This window comes from Tasmannia lanceolata, unplaced genomic scaffold (assembly GCF_043159265.1).
Source record: "Tasmannia lanceolata isolate RefF3 unplaced genomic scaffold, GAP_Taslan_0.1 ptg000006l, whole genome shotgun sequence".
In the NCBI taxonomy this organism is placed as follows: Eukaryota; Viridiplantae; Streptophyta; class Magnoliopsida; order Canellales; family Winteraceae; genus Tasmannia; species Tasmannia lanceolata.
In genome coordinates this window covers 33,283,849-33,300,944 of record NW_027518683.1, presented here as the reverse complement: position 1 = coordinate 33,300,944, position 17,096 = coordinate 33,283,849, and the positions used below count along the sequence as shown (strand labels likewise).

Genomic DNA, 17,096 nt, shown 5'->3' with positions numbered 1-17,096 from the left:
CTTTTTTAGGGCTAATTGACGAGATTCTACGGAGCGACTTGGAATCGCTTCTGCAATCCGCTTCTACTCAATTCCATAGGCGAGAATGAGAAGCGTTGCCGAACACGCCCTAATAAACTATTTGGATGATATCGACATAATTTTGTGAGAAACAAATTGTTAGGGTGGAAGATGATTGTTATAAAAACAACAGGAATGAATAAGAGAGGTAGGCAACACAAGCCACTTAAGGCTTTCTTTTGAAGACTTTTATTTCCTCACTTTTACAGGTGGCTATCGGGAAATAAAATTCCGAGGATACAATGCCTATGATATGATCAAAGGCTGCAGGCTAAGTTCAATAGCAACCAGTATGCCCGTACTTAGTGAAAAATAGAAGAGCAAAAGGGGTGATAATATAAAATGATTAATGTTGGGGTTCCACGCGAAAGCAAATAGTTCCACATAGATAATTGAAATGAATGGGGATGGTTTATAAGGGAATGGGCACCCTCCCTCTAACGGCTAGCTTTTAGGGGTGAGTTCTAAAACAAGTCAGATACGTGCATAGGTGCACTAAGTAGGAGTCCAACATGTAAGGCCGTAGAGCTATTGTCCGCCACTTAAAAAATGAAACTGTAATTCCACCCCACAGTGTCTTATTTCATGATGCCTTATTTTTCTTTGTGCAATTCACCAAGTCACTTCGTGCTATGCGTCATGACGCGCATCTCAATTATATACTATTGCATGCTATCTCTATCTTTCTCTTCTTATTATTAGTTTGAATATTTGTACTATATAGAGAATGAAGGGGAAAGTGATATCTGATCATGGAAGCACTAGAGCTAAATGGTAAACGAGGTGCCCAGCTTTCCCCTCTTGATGTTGATGTTTTCTTGATGTTGATGTTTCCTTTTGTCTTGTGAAGCTCATGTGCTTCTTGTTGATTCCTTTCTTTCCGTGACATATTATAGTTAATTGCTGTGGTGTCCAATGCTTAACCCCTCGTTTAAAATAAAATATGAAATGTTCAAATCAAACACAACATCATTCATCATACATTCCATTTAAAACAGTTTAATGGATGCTTTTCCCTTATCAGTACCCTCATTTTAAAAAAGGCAGTGCTATTTTCACTCCCTTATGGCTATTCCTCGCCCCCCCCCCCCCCCCCCCCCCCCCCCCCCCTCTTTAACGGTTTTTGTTGGGGTGGAGAAGCAACCATTAACTCCAAAAGCATACAAGTTATCAATTTCTGTTAAAGAGGGGAAAATATCCATTGGGCGGGCCGGGGGTTGACGCCTTGGCAATGCTATCCGACCGAACCCGACCTCCATCTTCTAATTTTATCTTGGTTTTCTTTGGGTTATTGCATTTTTCTTTTTGGCCCAAGGTGAAGTAGAACCAACTCATCTCAACATGACCCAATATCGGGTTAGATGAGTTGGGTTAGGGTTGAGAGATTTAGAGGCAGTTTGGGTTAGGGTTGACCATCCTCAACCCAAGGCCTGGGTTGGGTTGGGGTAGGGTTTGCCTCAACCAGATCCAACTCGACCCGAGTTGTGCCACTATTCTTCAGGGCATGAGGTTAGTCGACGATAGTTGATGTACAAAATGATGGTTGAGACTCTCAACACCATTAGATGGATGGATGGTAGTAAACAGTATCTGTGGTGTTTTGTGGATTGGATTGACGAGATATGTGATCGTGAGGATGGTCACTTTGTCTGTTTTCAGCCCGTCCGGCAATTGGCTAATAGCGAGGCAGATTGATTAGAGACTCAGCTAATAGCGAGGTAGATTGATTAGCCAGAGACAGGATATTCCTACACCAATGATTCAATAATGACAATGATACCCTTTACACCTCTCTAATTAGCTTTTAAAAGTTGTTACAATTCTAAAAATAATCTCAACACCCAATTTTAAAAAGTATAAAGTAAATAATAGAGTGCCAGTATTGTAACTAACGACTGGGATATCATTTCCCGTGATATTTCCACCCCTGCGTCAGCTTTTCTGCTAATTTCAAGGAAAGACAAATGAAAAGGGCCACAATATTGTTGCTCATCCCTTCAGCATTTCTTCCCATTTTAGACGTAAATTTTGAGTCTAATAGACTCGAAATCAATTCTCAGAATCCAAAACAAACGCATCCTGAACTCTAAAAAAAAACAGAACTTTCACCCACCTACTCCATTTCGTTGTCACTAGCATTGCTTGCCTGTTTTTTGGCTAGTATATATTATTGTAATTTGTAGACAATGACATTGCAAAACGCACGCGCCTGTTGATCTTATGCCATCAATGGTCGTGCCAATGACTCTTTGGCTTACCACCGGTCCAAGATGAAGTCGATTGACTAAATGATATAGATTGAAAGGTGTAAAGCAACTTATTTGGTAGATGTCACATCTAGCATGTAGTGTTGGGGTTTTATAATCATTAAATACTAAAAGCTTTAAGTCATGTTCCCTCTTTTCATTAGGGCTGCAACCAAGGTTTTAAATTTCGGTTTCGGGGGTAATTTCAGTCCCCCAGTAAAACCGAAATTTCAGCTGAAATCTCAAAATTTCGGCCGAAATTCGGTAGAATGGCTTGAAATATAGGTGTTTTGGGCTGAAATTTCGGCTGCAATTCTGTAAAGAAATAAACAATTAATATTTTACCCAAAATTTGGCCGAAATTACCCAAATTTCTTAAAATTTTGACCAAAATTTTGTAAATTTCAGTTTTGGAATGTTTCGAATTTAAAACCTTTGGTGCAACTTGGGTGTGTGTTGGCATCAGAACCCAACCCAAGGAACCATTTACGCAACCCGGACCCGAACAAAACTTCGCTCCAGTATGGTTAGGAGGAAGTTCGTTCACATATCCTCATGTGCCTGTATTTACAAAAATTCCCTTAACTCCTATTTCTTACAATAGCAACTTGTGGCATGAAAACTTTGGCCACGTATTTGTACTGAATGAACTTCCTACTAACCTTATTGGAGCGAAGTTTTGTTCATTACAATCTAACTTGCTTTGCTAAAAATTCGGTGATTATATGAACGCCAGTTCTACAAAAAAATGAGTAGACCTTTCGGTCAAACATCAAACTCCATGTTTCCGAACTTGCCTCTCGTCCTTCTAACAAGTCCCCGCTCTGTTCTGAAACAGGGGTCACCAAGACGCAAGAGTAAACAAGAACCGTCTCACCATCATTACTTTAATAGCTAAAGTCGAACCAAACCGACCCGAAAATGATTCGGGTTTTTAAAACCTACATCCGACCCAGCCCAAGACCCATCCATTTTGAACCCAACCTATGGCTTCTTTGGGTCTGGGATTTTACCCGACCCAAGCTGCAACCCTAAGCCGAAGCAGGTTGATATCTTAATTGAACATGGGAGATGATTCGGTTGCAGATTTGGGAGGGGGGACCATGATTGAGACAATCAGATACATGTTGGAAATGTGGCAATGTTGCCTTTTTCTTTTGAAACCGAAATAAGCATCTAATTGTGTTGCCTTTTTGGTGGTTCAAAAGTAGTAGGAGTGAAAATTAACACCCATCCGTCACACACGATTGTTCTCTCTTTTCATTAATGCCCTAGATGATGGGTTAGGAAATAGGGCGGAAAAAAAATAAGCAACACAAAAAGCCAAATGCTAAACCAAAGGGTTCTAGCAAAATAAGTTGTTAGGGGGCCATTAGTTCAACGCTGCCAACTTGCATATAATGTAGGACGATGAAGTGATACAGCGGCTTATTTTTGCAAGAGCGCCCTTTAATTTAGCATTCCTTGAGGAAACAAGAAGAAGTCGGCCGAGAAATTACATGGTGGATTTCAATATGCGTGCAGCCCAAAAATACAGTGGGACCCACATTATTTCGGTGACCCAAAGTCCCAAACCATTCTTTTGTTGGGACCCGACGATTGGGTTTGCCTAGAAAATCCTCTGTATAGGATGATCCTAACCCTCCGAACTGTATATAGAAACCTTTGTGGATCTGAGGGTTAGGATGATCCTACGGAGAAGATTATCTGTGATCAGCTTATCTATGTCAGGCCCAACAAATGAATTGCTTAGATCACCCAAACAATGTGGGCCCGATTGTTTTTTTTGGGCTGCACGTGCATGCCCACGCTCTCTATAATAGGAAGAAAACGAAAAGATTCTCATCTCTCGTTCTTTATAAACCCTTCATTCCCTTTCCGTTCATCGTCCCTGAGGCAGAAGCATTTCAGGGAATCTTTGCCGAGAAAGGGGAAAAAACAGAGAAGGAAAAATAAAAAAGAGAGATTTTTGAAGATGCAGAGGCTTTTCAGAAGGCTTTCTCTGTCGAGGGATATGGATATTGGTTTGAAGAAAATATGTTGCTTTTCTCAGATGACAGCCCAAACAGAAGAAACATTTCTCAATGAAAATAATAATGCTGCTCTCCCCAAAATACCCCCCTTTGATTACTCCCCTCCACCCTACGTCGGTCCATCAGCGTCTGAGATCTTACGCAAGCGTACAGAGTTTCTCAGCCCTTCCATGTTCTACTTCTACAAAAAACCCGTAAGCTTTTCTTTCCTCCACAATCCCCTCTTTTTTGCTTTCAGAAATTTTAGGTCTCATTTTTTTTTTCCTTTTTTTTTTTTTTTCGTTCTGTTTTGCTCTTTTGGATCTTACTTTTATTTCCCAATATTCATTTTCTTTTTTGGGTGTTTCTTTTTTACCCATTTCAATTTCTTAATCTACTAATTCTTTAGAGGGTTTTTTTTTTTTTTTTTTTTTTTTCTGGTTTTCCTTTTCTTTTCTTAATTGCCTTTTCTCAAAGTAATCTTTATTCTGGAACTTTTCAAAGACTGAATCTATGGCGAATAATTCGGATTTTCTTTCACTTGGTTTTAGAAGTTTAGATCTCTTGTGAATGTGTCTTTTTCAAGATCCATTGCAGAACGTATACTCCAATAGCTTGGTGTATATGCTTTTTTTCCAAGCATGCAGATTTGTAGCTCGAGTAGTTTTTTGTTTGTTACACAAGGCTGACCGGGACCAGTCAGTCTATGCTGAGTAAGAGCGTATACAGTGAATGTTCGATGTATACGTCACACCCGAGATTCCTCTTCTTTTGGTTGATAGCGATGATTCCATGACGAGGTTTCCTCTTTTTCTGGTTGTGTTCGATGACGAGGTATGGTATATAGCCTAGCTCGGTGCCTAAAAGTGTATACACTGAAACTTCGTTGTATACGTCATCCCCAAGGTTTATCTTTTCTCTTTTACTTATTTGCTAGCCTAGCTCCGTCCCCATAAGATTCTATACACTGAATTTTAGGTTTATAAGTCATCTCTAAGGTCCATCTTTTGTCTTTTTACTTGTTTGCTTCCTAGCCTAGGTCCTTCCCCATAAGCTATACACTAAATCTTCGGTGTATACTCATCCCCAAGGCCATTTTTTCTCTTTCCTTTGATTGCTAGCCTACTTCCCTACCCTTAAGCTCCTCTATAAATTTTGCACATGTATAAGATGATTGATATCATTGATCTGGTGGGCCCGCCGTGGGCCCAAGAATCTGGTGACTGAGCCATCTTAGCCATTCGATAAACCATCTGTAAATTGATGGTCAAAACTTCGCCGATAAGAAATTGACACAGAGTTCACACTCAATGTGCTGACACTGCCAGAGTTTAAAATTTTGCATGTAGTTTCGGCCGAAATATTTTGGTTTCGGTTTGGTTTCGGCCAAGACCGAAACGAAATGTGCAATGAATAAGATTTTTTTGTTTTCACGCTTATTTACAAGATTTCCACCCAAAATTTAGAGATATCCCCTGAAATTGCTGAGTTTTCTACCAAAATTTTAAAAATACCAAAATTTTTAACTGAATTTTACATAATTTCGGCCAAAAGCAACACTGACACCGAAATTTAAAACCTTAGACACTGCACCCATTTGGATGGCTAGGATTGTCTGACTGATCACTCTGGGTTTTTGAGGTAGGTCTCATTCACACGGTGGACACTAGTTTAACAGTTCCTATCATTCTACATGTGTGCCATGTGTACGGTGGAGATGAGATGGATGGAGGACCCACAGTTTCTATTGCTTAAGCCAGCTATGCAAAGTAATACAGAAAAAAGAGGAAAGAAGAATAAGGCTTATAGTAGACAACAAGCATGTTCCTTGGTTTATACCGTCTACATGCGCCAAGAGATCTTCTTCACTGATTCCCTACGTAATGGTAGTTAAACAATGTCTTCTAAGAGCGGTCAGGAGAAGCAATCAAGAAAGATAACTGGCCATCTTAAAACTCAAACAAGTCGGCCTTAGGTAGAATCTCTTGAACTAATAGGCCTCAAAAATGCGATTTTAATCATTAATTGGTATTCCTAATTATACCCCACATGCCTGTTAGGTCCAGTTGGCATATGTGTGTTCGAACATAGAACCCCAATGGAGGGTTGATCCACCTCTCAGCACTCAATGTACTTTTGGTTACTGCTTTCCAATTTGTCAGTAAATCAATTACTTCCATAAGGAGGAACTATGTACAAACTTTACACCAAAATCAGAGTTTTGGGTTTACATTTTTACAAGCTCAAGTCATTTCACTGCAATGTGCTAATAATTCTCATGCATTGTTTAGTGTGAATAGTCTGATCATCAATGGCCCATCCATATGATGACCCTCACTGAAAAAGGGCCCCTCGTCCAAAAATGACTGCACTTGGACAATCCTAACCATCTGAAGTCCCTGCATGTGGATGGTTAAAACAAAAAAGCTTTGCTGGAGCCATTTGTGTTTGCAATACATGGAATGTGCACTAGACCTACATATAAAGATTTTGATTTTTATCCTTTTGGATTTGAATTTCCCGGTGTTTTTCTTTAATCATCTGATTCTTATCATTGCAAGTTAAATGGCTTGTAACTCATGCATTATTTTTGCACTTTCCATCGTTAATTTATTAGGCTATGTGAAACTACAAACTTACTCCAAAAGCTTAAGCTGTTGGAGAAGGCATTATATAATCTTTTATACTTTAACAGGCTAAATGCTAGAGTATTTTAACTGATCTTGGAAATTTTGCTGCGTTCACTTTCATACTTTAAATCATTACGATGCCATTTTGATTTTTATCTTGTGTTTTGTTATCACGCTGAAGGAAATTACGCGTTGTATGATTTGAAAATTAATATACGAATGAAATGTGTCCAAGTACCAAACCCAAAACTGTGGATGACATTCTGGGTCTGAAGCTATGTAAAAATCACATCCAAGTTGATGCTGGACAATACCTAATTTAGGGAAAATCCTACACTCCTACTTGGGATTTAGACTTTAGGACAATTTAGGGCTTACGTAGAAAACTAAAAGAACACTTAACAACTTACCTAGGGCCTCATAAACGCCTAATTAATCTATGGCCAGCAGCAATAATGAGACTTAAATAACATAAATAATTGTAAAAAATGTAATTAAGCATGAATTAAACCTTATACAAATCAATCAAGGCGATAAGAATTCGTTAGATGAATTGATTATAGAAAGTTTAGTCCGAAACTAGGCCTACGCATGCATCCAATTAAAAGAACTAAAAGCTAATGCAAGTACCAATGAAATAGATGTCACACAAGCATAAAAATAATAATATCCAATGAAGAAAAACAAAAAAATATCCAGCAGCAGTAAAAGGCTCAAAACGGTCAAGTTTGGGTTGTAAGGGTATATTGGTAATTTGGCAGATTTGGGATTTTCGTTTAATACTGCTATCCAAATCTTAGGTTAATGTTTAGAAGGTAAAAGAAAGGTAATTCTAGGGTTTAGGTTCTGATTTGATGGTTGGTTTAGGCTATGGATCTTTTAAAAGGGTTTCCAGACTTGAAAAGGGGTGAAAATTACAACAAGGCTAAAAAGGGTTTTAAAGTTAGGGTTTTTGGATGTTTAGGCTGACGTTTAATCATAAAAACAATCCCTCAAAATCTCATGACAAGATCTTGGAGAACAAGGGAGATCTATGGATTTTGGGTTTCCTAGTTTGAGGGTTCAAGAACAAAGAAAATAGAAAATAGAAAATAGAAAATCTGACTTACAAACCTTGTTTGTGTTGATTTGATTGAAGAAATAGAAGATAATAGATGAGAAGAGAATGGCTCAAAGCCACCAACAAGAGAAGAGAAGAAGAAGTCCAAGCCACAATAGCTTTCACAAAAATTTCTCAATTCTATTTAATATTCCTAAGTCTCTTACATTGCTTTCATAAGATGTATTTATAAGAAAAGAAACCCTAGAAGATAACTTAAAGTTAAAAACTAATCTCAGCCATTCATCTAATCTAAAGTAAACTAAGTAAATCTACCTAAAATAGTAATCCTGTAATAGACCTTTACCATTTCCTAAAAACACTTATAACTTGCTCAGAACACATCAAAATCATGTGATCTTGGGCCCGTTAGATAGGTAATTGAAAAAGCTTTCTAATAATACCAAAAACACACCAAACGGATGAGATTTGATGCCTAAAAAGTAGGCTTCAAATAAAAATGACGAAAATAGAAAGTAAATAATAAAACAAAAGGCGACAATGTCTGTGACCCATGCTAGAGTCCCTGCCATCAGTGTCGTCCACATCTACGCTTGTAAACCTTGAATCCACGCCCATTGTTCATGTCTCCATCACAAGAGTAATTCACCTATCAGCCTACAATGCTCAAACTCTGCATTAGTCGTGATTGTTTTCTTTGTATAGATGAATGGAGGAGGCGGATTACAAAACTCTATTTGATGAAGTTTCATTTCATTACCTAGCCATCCCTCCTATCAATTCACAATTCACTTCCTTCTTTCCTTCAGTTGAAAGCTTTGAAATTTAGATTTTTTTTTTCAGAATCTAGGTTTTGCTAAGACTGTGTTGAATTGCATTGCACACTTAAATGCCAACCCTCGTCAATTCACTATTCGAGCTTAACTAAATTTTTTATTTGATTGAGTTAATTGTGTTCTATTTTCTTGCTTCTCCAGTTGAATGTTGTCGACGGAAGGAAGCAATACTTATTCGACGAGGATGGCCGCCGCTATCTTGATGCTTTTGGAGGGATTGCTACCGTTTGCTGTGGGCATTGCCACCCTGAAGTTGTGGAAGCCATTATCAATCAGACAAAAAGCTTGCAACATTCCACTGTTTTATATCTACATCATGCAATTGCAGATTTTGCCGAGGCCTTGGCTTCGAAGCTACCTGGAGATCTCAAGGTTTATCTTATATTTATGACATTGTTTAATTGCCTCTCCTCTCGACATAAATTGAAAGTTCATGTTGTTTCTGGGACATGTTGTAGGTTGTTTTCTTCACGAATTCTGGCACAGAAGCAAATGAGCTAGCGATGATGATTTCTCGTTTGTATACTCAATCCCATGATATTATATCACTCAGAAACTCCTACCATGGAAATGGAGCAGGAACAATGGGAGCAACTGCTCAATCTGTCTGGAAATTCAATGTCGTACAGGTAAATAATCTTTGTAGGACATATACCTACTACCAACATATTAATGTCACAGTAATTATTACCTTTTGCAACAATACCTTCCAATATTATTTTTACTAATTTTCATTTTTATATCAAACTGTTCTAATGGTTCCCAATAAGAATCAGTGGCCATGTTTGTTCTCTCTAGTGTAAATGAATTTCTTGGATTTTACCTGACGCCAGTACATGGCCACTGATTCTAGGACGAGCAGAGATTGTGACATTGCTTTTTGAAATCAAGACTAATCTGAATTTCTATTCAAACCTATAGAATCTATTAAAATACTTATTGTTAAAATTAGAAATTATTCTCTTTAATGGAAATACATAATTTAGCTTTTACCTTGCCTAATCGGCAACATGGAGTAGAAAGGACCGGGAAGAATTCCTGGAGAACGAATCTATCTTATGTTAAGAAGTTCCTTGGCACTGCAATTGGAATTCTTTTGGACTGCTGCTTTAATTAATGAAACTTATTGGAAAGAGAGGCATCAGTCTTGAACTTAGCCATTGATGATGTCCGTAGATGTGGAAGATTGCCAGTGTCAAGATTCTTGGTCACAGTCTTGATGCGTGCACAGTCAGCGGTGTATGTAAAGTAATGATGCATGTAGCAAAGGAATGCATATAACTTGCTTGTTGAGGTGGTGCTGCATAGTACACAATGAAGAGGGACTTGCACCTTGTCATTTGTAATCAATAGTTAATTTAATCTTGTGAAAAACAATTTTTGAGATCTGATAGTGTGGTTAAGTTGAACCTGCATGATAAATGCTACCAATCACACGTGAGTCACACTCTGTTAATGGGTATTTGTAAGAAGCTTAATGCATCTAAATGCTATATATGACTTCAGCTGCATCTTATGTCATTTCTTATCTACCTATTTTAGGCTTTTCTTCTCATTCAATTATGTTGGTGTTAGGTTGGCGTGCACCATGCCATGAACCCAGACCAATATAGAGGTGTTTTTGGTTCAGATGGAGAAAAATATGCAAAAGATGTCCAGGATCTGATTGACTACGGAACTTGTGGGCGTGTTGCTGGTTTCATTTCTGAAGCCATACAGGTTCGCCTTCTACTTATACATTGCTTCATATCATGGTCTTTGTTGTTCAGTTAGGTTGATTTTCCCCTTTCATTGTTAAAGTGCAAGAACTGTCTGCTTCTTTCAACACAGGGTGTGGGTGGAATTTCAGAATTGGCACCAGGTTACTTGCCTGCTGTATATAGAAGCATAAAGGAAGCAGGTGGTCTCTGCATAGCAGATGAGGTTCAGTCAGGCTTCGCACGCACAGGAAGCCATTTCTGGGGGTTTGAGTCGCATGGTGTGGTGCCCGACATTGTGACAATGGCGAAGGTTAATTCTTCCTGCCATAGTTGTGTGACTTGTATTTTATAGGAATTTCACATGCTAGCATAGTCACAAATGTCACCAAGATTTATAAGTTCTTCTGATATGATTATGATTTTTTATTTAAAGAAAAAAATATGATAATACCATGAGATTTTCAGGAATATCTCAAGATTCATTATTTTCTCATGAAATTATCTCTAGCTTTCATGATATTAGTGTTTTTATGCATTTTTCTGAAAATCTTTTCCTTTTCTTTTTTATATTTTATATTTCATTATTTGATGTAGCACAATGCATCTATCCTCCAAATCATAAATTGGTGATGAATGGATGACCTTTGAAGAAAGAAATCCTTGTCAATTTATATGATTTTTATTTGAGTTTTTGGATTTCTTTTTTAGAAAGTGCATGTTTCAAGAAAAAGATGAGATTGTTTGAAGCTTCTAGAGTTTCCTTTTTGAAATAAGGAGGTTTTGCCTGAAATAAGGGCCGCTTTATAATTAATAATTTATATTTCTAGAGGAAATTTGTCTAGTTTTCTTTGTACAGTTTATAATTTTAAGTGAGTAGAATATGAGTTAAAGTCAATGTGTATTGGTTTGTTTCAAAAGTGATCAGGACTAGAAGTCCCTTGAGAAAGTTTTGAAATTATAAAAGGAAATGTAAACAGTCTCCAAAGTTCAGGATTAGAAGTCCTTTTTGAAGCTTCTAGACTTTATATTTTTACTTGAGGAGGTTTAAGTTGGATTAATGGTTTATTTTTCAAAAGTTGAGGATAAGAAACTATAATTTTACAAGAGATTTGGTTAGTTTTCCTTGGAAAGTTACTATTTTTGTGTATTTCAAAATAAAACAAATTCTAATAATTTTTTTTGTGATTTTTATTAGAATTTTCTGAGTTTTTAATTTTAATTTTTGATTTCGAAAGTCCATGTTTTTGGAAACTCTGGGATTTGGTGAAACTTCTAGGGTTCCTATTTTTAATTGACGAGGTTTAAGTTGGATTATTGGTCTAAAAATAGTTGAGTATAAAGTTATTTCTAAGATATATTTGATTAGTTTTCATTGGAAAGTTTCTATTTTTATGTGTAAATGGAAATTGAGTTATAGTAGAACTAGAAATATTTTTGTAGGTTTTAACTTTAAAGTTGGAAAGTTGGCATGATTGCCTTAACTCAGAGAAAGAAGCCTTGGAGTCATAAAATGGCAAGTATATGGTCTATTTAAGGGGTCTTGAAACTGATTTTGTTGTCATTTTGAATTCGAAGTTTTCATTTGTTGAGTGAGATTAGAATTTGAGCTAACATAGAAATCATTTGTACTGTTTTAAGGTTGGGAAGCTTTGGACTGGTTTTTTTTTTTTTTTGAATAGTACAGGTTTTGCTACCATTATGAATTTGAAGTTTATGTAAGGAGTTTTACCCTTTTCTCTGCTGTTTTCTCTGAAGAACTAACATATTGTGCTCTCTCTCTCTCTCTCCCTCTCTCTCTCTCTCTCTCTCCTTTTAAGTATGTGCTCAGTTTTCTTTAGGATTTTAACTTAAGTTGAAATTTGTAATTATTATTTTGTTTCTGATACACCACTATTTATTTATTAGTTTTTTTATTTTTCCTAATTTTTCCCTATATAACCCGTGAAAAACAGAAAAAAATCAAAATCTCCTGAGAAATACCCTTTCCAAGGAATTTCCAAGACAAAAATTTGCGAGTGCTTTTTGAATCACCAGTTTTTTTACTCGGCAGATGCCCACTTATAAATGTTCAAAATTAACCGTAAAGATAAATTCCTTTTGTTTTCTAGCCAATGAGAGTCCAAAATAAAGAGATGGGTCTAGTATCAAAACAACTGGATTCAAATATCAGCTCTCCCTTTAGTTTTGACAGGAAATAACAAATTAACTGCAGGAGTACTATTGGACTAACTTAAAATGCAGTGTTAGATTCCATTATCTTAATACGACCACCTAAATGGCATAAGCTATGGAGCTGAACTCCATAAGCTCGAAATGTTATCTTAAAATTCAGTGTTAAATTCCAGTATCCCAATTTGCTTGCCTAGATTGCAGAAGCCACCATGAATTACAGAGCTGAACTCCATAAGCTTGAAATGTTAACGAGACCACTAACACACATCGAACAAGATATCTCTTAATTTTGAATGACCCAACAATAGGCACAAGAATATACCCTTGAAAACTTTTTCTTGACACTCTTGAAATATTATCATATCTGAAAGCTCTCCTCTCTACCAGTATTTGCTTAATGTATGCAACTCACAATTCTCTTTTCTGGTGTTTTCTGTTTCAGGGTATTGGAAATGGGCTTCCTCTCGGTGCTTTGGTCACTACTCCTGAGATTGCCCAGGTGTTGACTCATCGAAATTACTTCAACACCTTTGGTGGCAATCCTGTCTGTACTGCTGGAGGGCATGCTGTTCTCAAAGTAATTGAGAAAGAAAAGCTCCAAGAGAATGCTTTCATAGTGGGGTCTTACCTTAAAGAGCGTCTCCAGTCCCTCCAGGAAAAGCATGAAAGTAAGCTCCCCTATCTCTCAATGGATATCGCTGTCACCCTCCATTTCCTCGATTAAATGATTTATTAACCCAAATTTTTAAGTATGGGACAGCCTTTAAGTTTCATAAAATGAATATATTGTTATTACATATTGATCCTAATCCATGCGTGGATGCTTGCACTGTGAAAAATAATTGAACTTATTTTGACTATGCTTCAAGTTTGCCGGTCTTTAGGGATTAAATGTGACCACCAAAATGCATGTGCAAACATTTCTAGAAATACAAATTTATGTCCTTGTTTTTGTATGTGCATCTTTGTGCTTGACCTCCCTATCTTATGCCATGGGATTTGTTGAGCTTGAACTATAACTGAAAAGGCCATATCCATATAAGATTCTTAATATTTTAATCCTCCCTCCTTTACTGGGCTTTCTCTTGAGAGTATTTTGTTTATGGATACTATTGTTTGATTGATTTTTGTAGTCATTGGGGATGTGAGGGGAAGGGGTCTGATGCTTGGAGTTGAACTTGTCACTGATCGGAAACTTAAAACTCCAGCCAAAGCTGAAACCTTGCATGTAATGAACCAGATGAAAGGTTTCTCTCTCTCTCTCATGTGTATAATATAACATATATAATGTATTCCTTTTTTGTGTATCTAATGTATCTGTATTATTTTCATAGAAATGGGAGTACTGATTGGAAAAGGTGGCTTTCACGGGAATGTGTTCAGAATAACACCTCCTCTTTGCTTCACCAAGGAAGACTCAGGTGCGTTAACCCCCCTCGGACATTACTCTTTTGGTAGAATGACTAAAATGCTCCAACTTGGTAGTTCACTTGAATCTCCAGTTTACACGTGGCATGCTTATGGTGATTGAAAACTGTCATCTGGTAGGGCCCACCACGGATAGTTTACTATCCTACCCATCATAATACTATCCTCCAAGGAGTCGAGATAAAAAATTGTCAACAGTTTCCATTCAAATGGGTAAAGGTCACTGATCTAATGTTTAGGGTTGTGTGATGAATGCAAAAATTTGGGCAATGGCCTTTCCAAAGTGCTGCACTAGCTGATGACTGTTTCCAATTACCATACCTGTGATATTGTACAGTGGTGATTTAAACGGAGTACCATCCTTTTCCCCATCTTAGAAATTGAGATTTGGACGTCAGCCTGCGTTAAACTTTCAGTAATTTCTCTTTTCTGAATTGGGGGTTTTATCTTTCGAATTGCAGATTTCCTCGTGGACGTGATGGATTACGTGATGTCGAAGATGTGAATTCATCATCTCTCTGTTACTAAATAAACTTCTATTTATATCTGCAAAATCAATGTATATCTCTCCTCTACCTATGCAAATTTCAATATATGTGGTTGCTATTTCAATAAAGGTTGTAAGTAATGTTTCAAGGAGATAATGAGACACCATCTCGATGTCTCTTTATCCCTTTCTCCGTTTCTCTTTTTATTTTTACCTAACTGCTTACTCCCTTGGGGTGGGTGAAAGGTGTTGAGAACTGAACTAAACATTTCCTTGTGATTTTCTGTTTACATACTGTCATTTTGTTGGCCTTTTATGTTTGTTCCTTCATCATTTCTTAAATTTAGAATTATGGACTTCTGAAATATGTTGTTAAGGAGAAACCAACAAAATAAAATATAGGTAAGGGAAAATATATAATGAGCCCATCATTGTCGATGAGACATATTTTTTCCTTATGGAGGCAGTCCTGCTGAATATGGAATATTGAGTGTGGGCCGTGCGCACCAAAATATACCCCCATTACAGGCATTCCTGATGAATATGAAATGGTAAGATATTTAATTTTCTAACCTTCCATTTGAAGTCTACAAAGTGAGGCTTAGAATCTTCCCAACAGGTGGGTGGATTTTGTTCCATGGCCCACCAAAGCCGATCAAATAAATCAATTGGGTCATTTTACTGTAAGAGTCTGTTCCAGTGAGAATTTTTGTAAGGGGTAAATATATTTTGGCCTACATCATATCTGGAGCAAAGTACTTGACTTGTATTAGTTTACATTTAGAGACCTAGTTTGTTAAAGATTACGAAAACAGATTGTGAGTGTAAACCGATTATTGGACTCAAATTTAAATGTATTTTTAGTCTAGTAATCGGTTTGACAATCACAATCGGTTGTCATAATCTAAAACACAGAGCCTTGGTGGGTATTTGAGGGCACGGTCAGTAATCTACTTATCCTGTATTGAAAAAAATAAAAATAAATAAAGGGATTTGCTAGCGTCCATCGCAAAAGGCATTTCGTGGATGGTCTGTTGCATGTTAGAGCAGCCATATAGGCTCCACTTTTCAGCAGATTTTGTCTTTATTGATGAGGTGGCTGCTCTGACATGCAACAGACCATCCGCGAAATGCCTTCTGCGATGTAAGCTAGCAACTCACATAAATAAATAGTCACCCTGTATTGTTTTTAAGTCCATTTTAGTACGGGGTGTACAACGGGTATATGATGGCATCCTTGATAATAAGACAAGCGAACCTTAATCATGTACCCCAAAAAGTCGAATAGATATAATGGTTAATTTATTAAGTAATATGAACCCGATACCAACTTTTAAGGACCCAAAAGCCATTTTCAGGACCTAAAAACCACTTTTGGTCAGCAGAAACCACTTTTTGAAAACTGAAAACCACCATCGATTACCAAAAAATGGTCCTTAGGAACTAAAGAGCACATTTGGCTACATGGACATTTCATCGGAAACCCGAAATCACTTACCAGCAACCCAGAGCGATTTACCACTTTTCGGTCACCAAAAATCATAAAGTACCAAAAGTTACTTTTTCACTTCTCGGAATCGTCTTTCAACAACTGGAGATCAGTTTGGGACATCGAAACAACTTTTTAGTAATTGGCAAGCATCCTTACAGCCAGAAAACCACTCTCGGCATCCCAAAACCTATTCTTGGTGCCTCGAAACCCTAACCAAAGCTCCGGAACCTATTTCTAGTGGTGGGGCCCACCTCCCAAATTCGCAGGAGGGAGGCTCTTGCGATTTTGGGGCCTTCCAAAATCAAAATCCCTCCCTCATTTCTCATCCCCTTTCCTTCCCTCTTCCACTTTGCTCTGGTTTTTCCACCCCATTTTTTATATTCACAGCCCTTTAGCATTAGTAACCCCCCTTCTTTGATAACCACACCCCCTTTTAGCCTTTATCACCTCTCCCTCTTTGGTATTCACACCCGTTTCCCATTTGGTTTGGAAAAACCCTAAAGAGTGTTAGAGTAGGTGGCCTAAAACCCAGTATATTTCGCATGTTAATCAATAAAAGTTTCTTTTCATGACAATTAATGGGTAACTAAAAGTTAAATATGTGTGACATGCTACTTGTTATTGACTCGTTTTTGTCCTTAGGTAGCAAAGTAAGAAACCCATGCTTATAGATTCACAGATCCTACGGAGCAAGGAGATATGAGAATCCGGTTCTTTGCAGACCTTAATAGTTCCTAGTTGGGGTTGAGGTTGGACACCTCCTCCTGTATACAACTAGCATCTATCTTGCCAACTTGCACGAGATATGGAGTGACTTATCTCAATCACTCGGGTAGTGGACCCTAAGCAAGATAGAATGGGTAAGACAATGAGATTGCGTACGGAATAGATCACATAAGAATAGCTTGTTGATAGGAGATGGTTGAGCTATTCTTTCAGGAAGGACCCTTTGTATGTCCTTTGACCTGAGGGG

At 37.5% G+C, this 17,096-nt stretch overlaps 1 protein-coding gene across 1 annotated transcript; it reads left to right on the top strand.

Annotated features, from left to right (window-relative positions):
- The first annotated feature begins 4,151 nt into the window (after positions 1-4,151).
- LOC143880239 (alanine--glyoxylate aminotransferase 2 homolog 3, mitochondrial-like) lies at positions 4,152-14,945 on the top strand. Its single transcript, XM_077383068.1, has 9 exons — positions 4,152-4,533; positions 8,986-9,216; positions 9,303-9,473; positions 10,420-10,563; positions 10,675-10,854; positions 13,159-13,384; positions 13,850-13,963; positions 14,051-14,137; positions 14,606-14,945. Exons 1-9 carry the CDS (start codon positions 4,282-4,284, stop codon positions 14,647-14,649), a joined length of 1,449 nt encoding a protein of 482 aa, XP_077239183.1. The 5' UTR covers positions 4,152-4,281; the 3' UTR covers positions 14,650-14,945.
- The last annotated feature ends 2,151 nt before the right edge of the window (positions 14,946-17,096 follow it).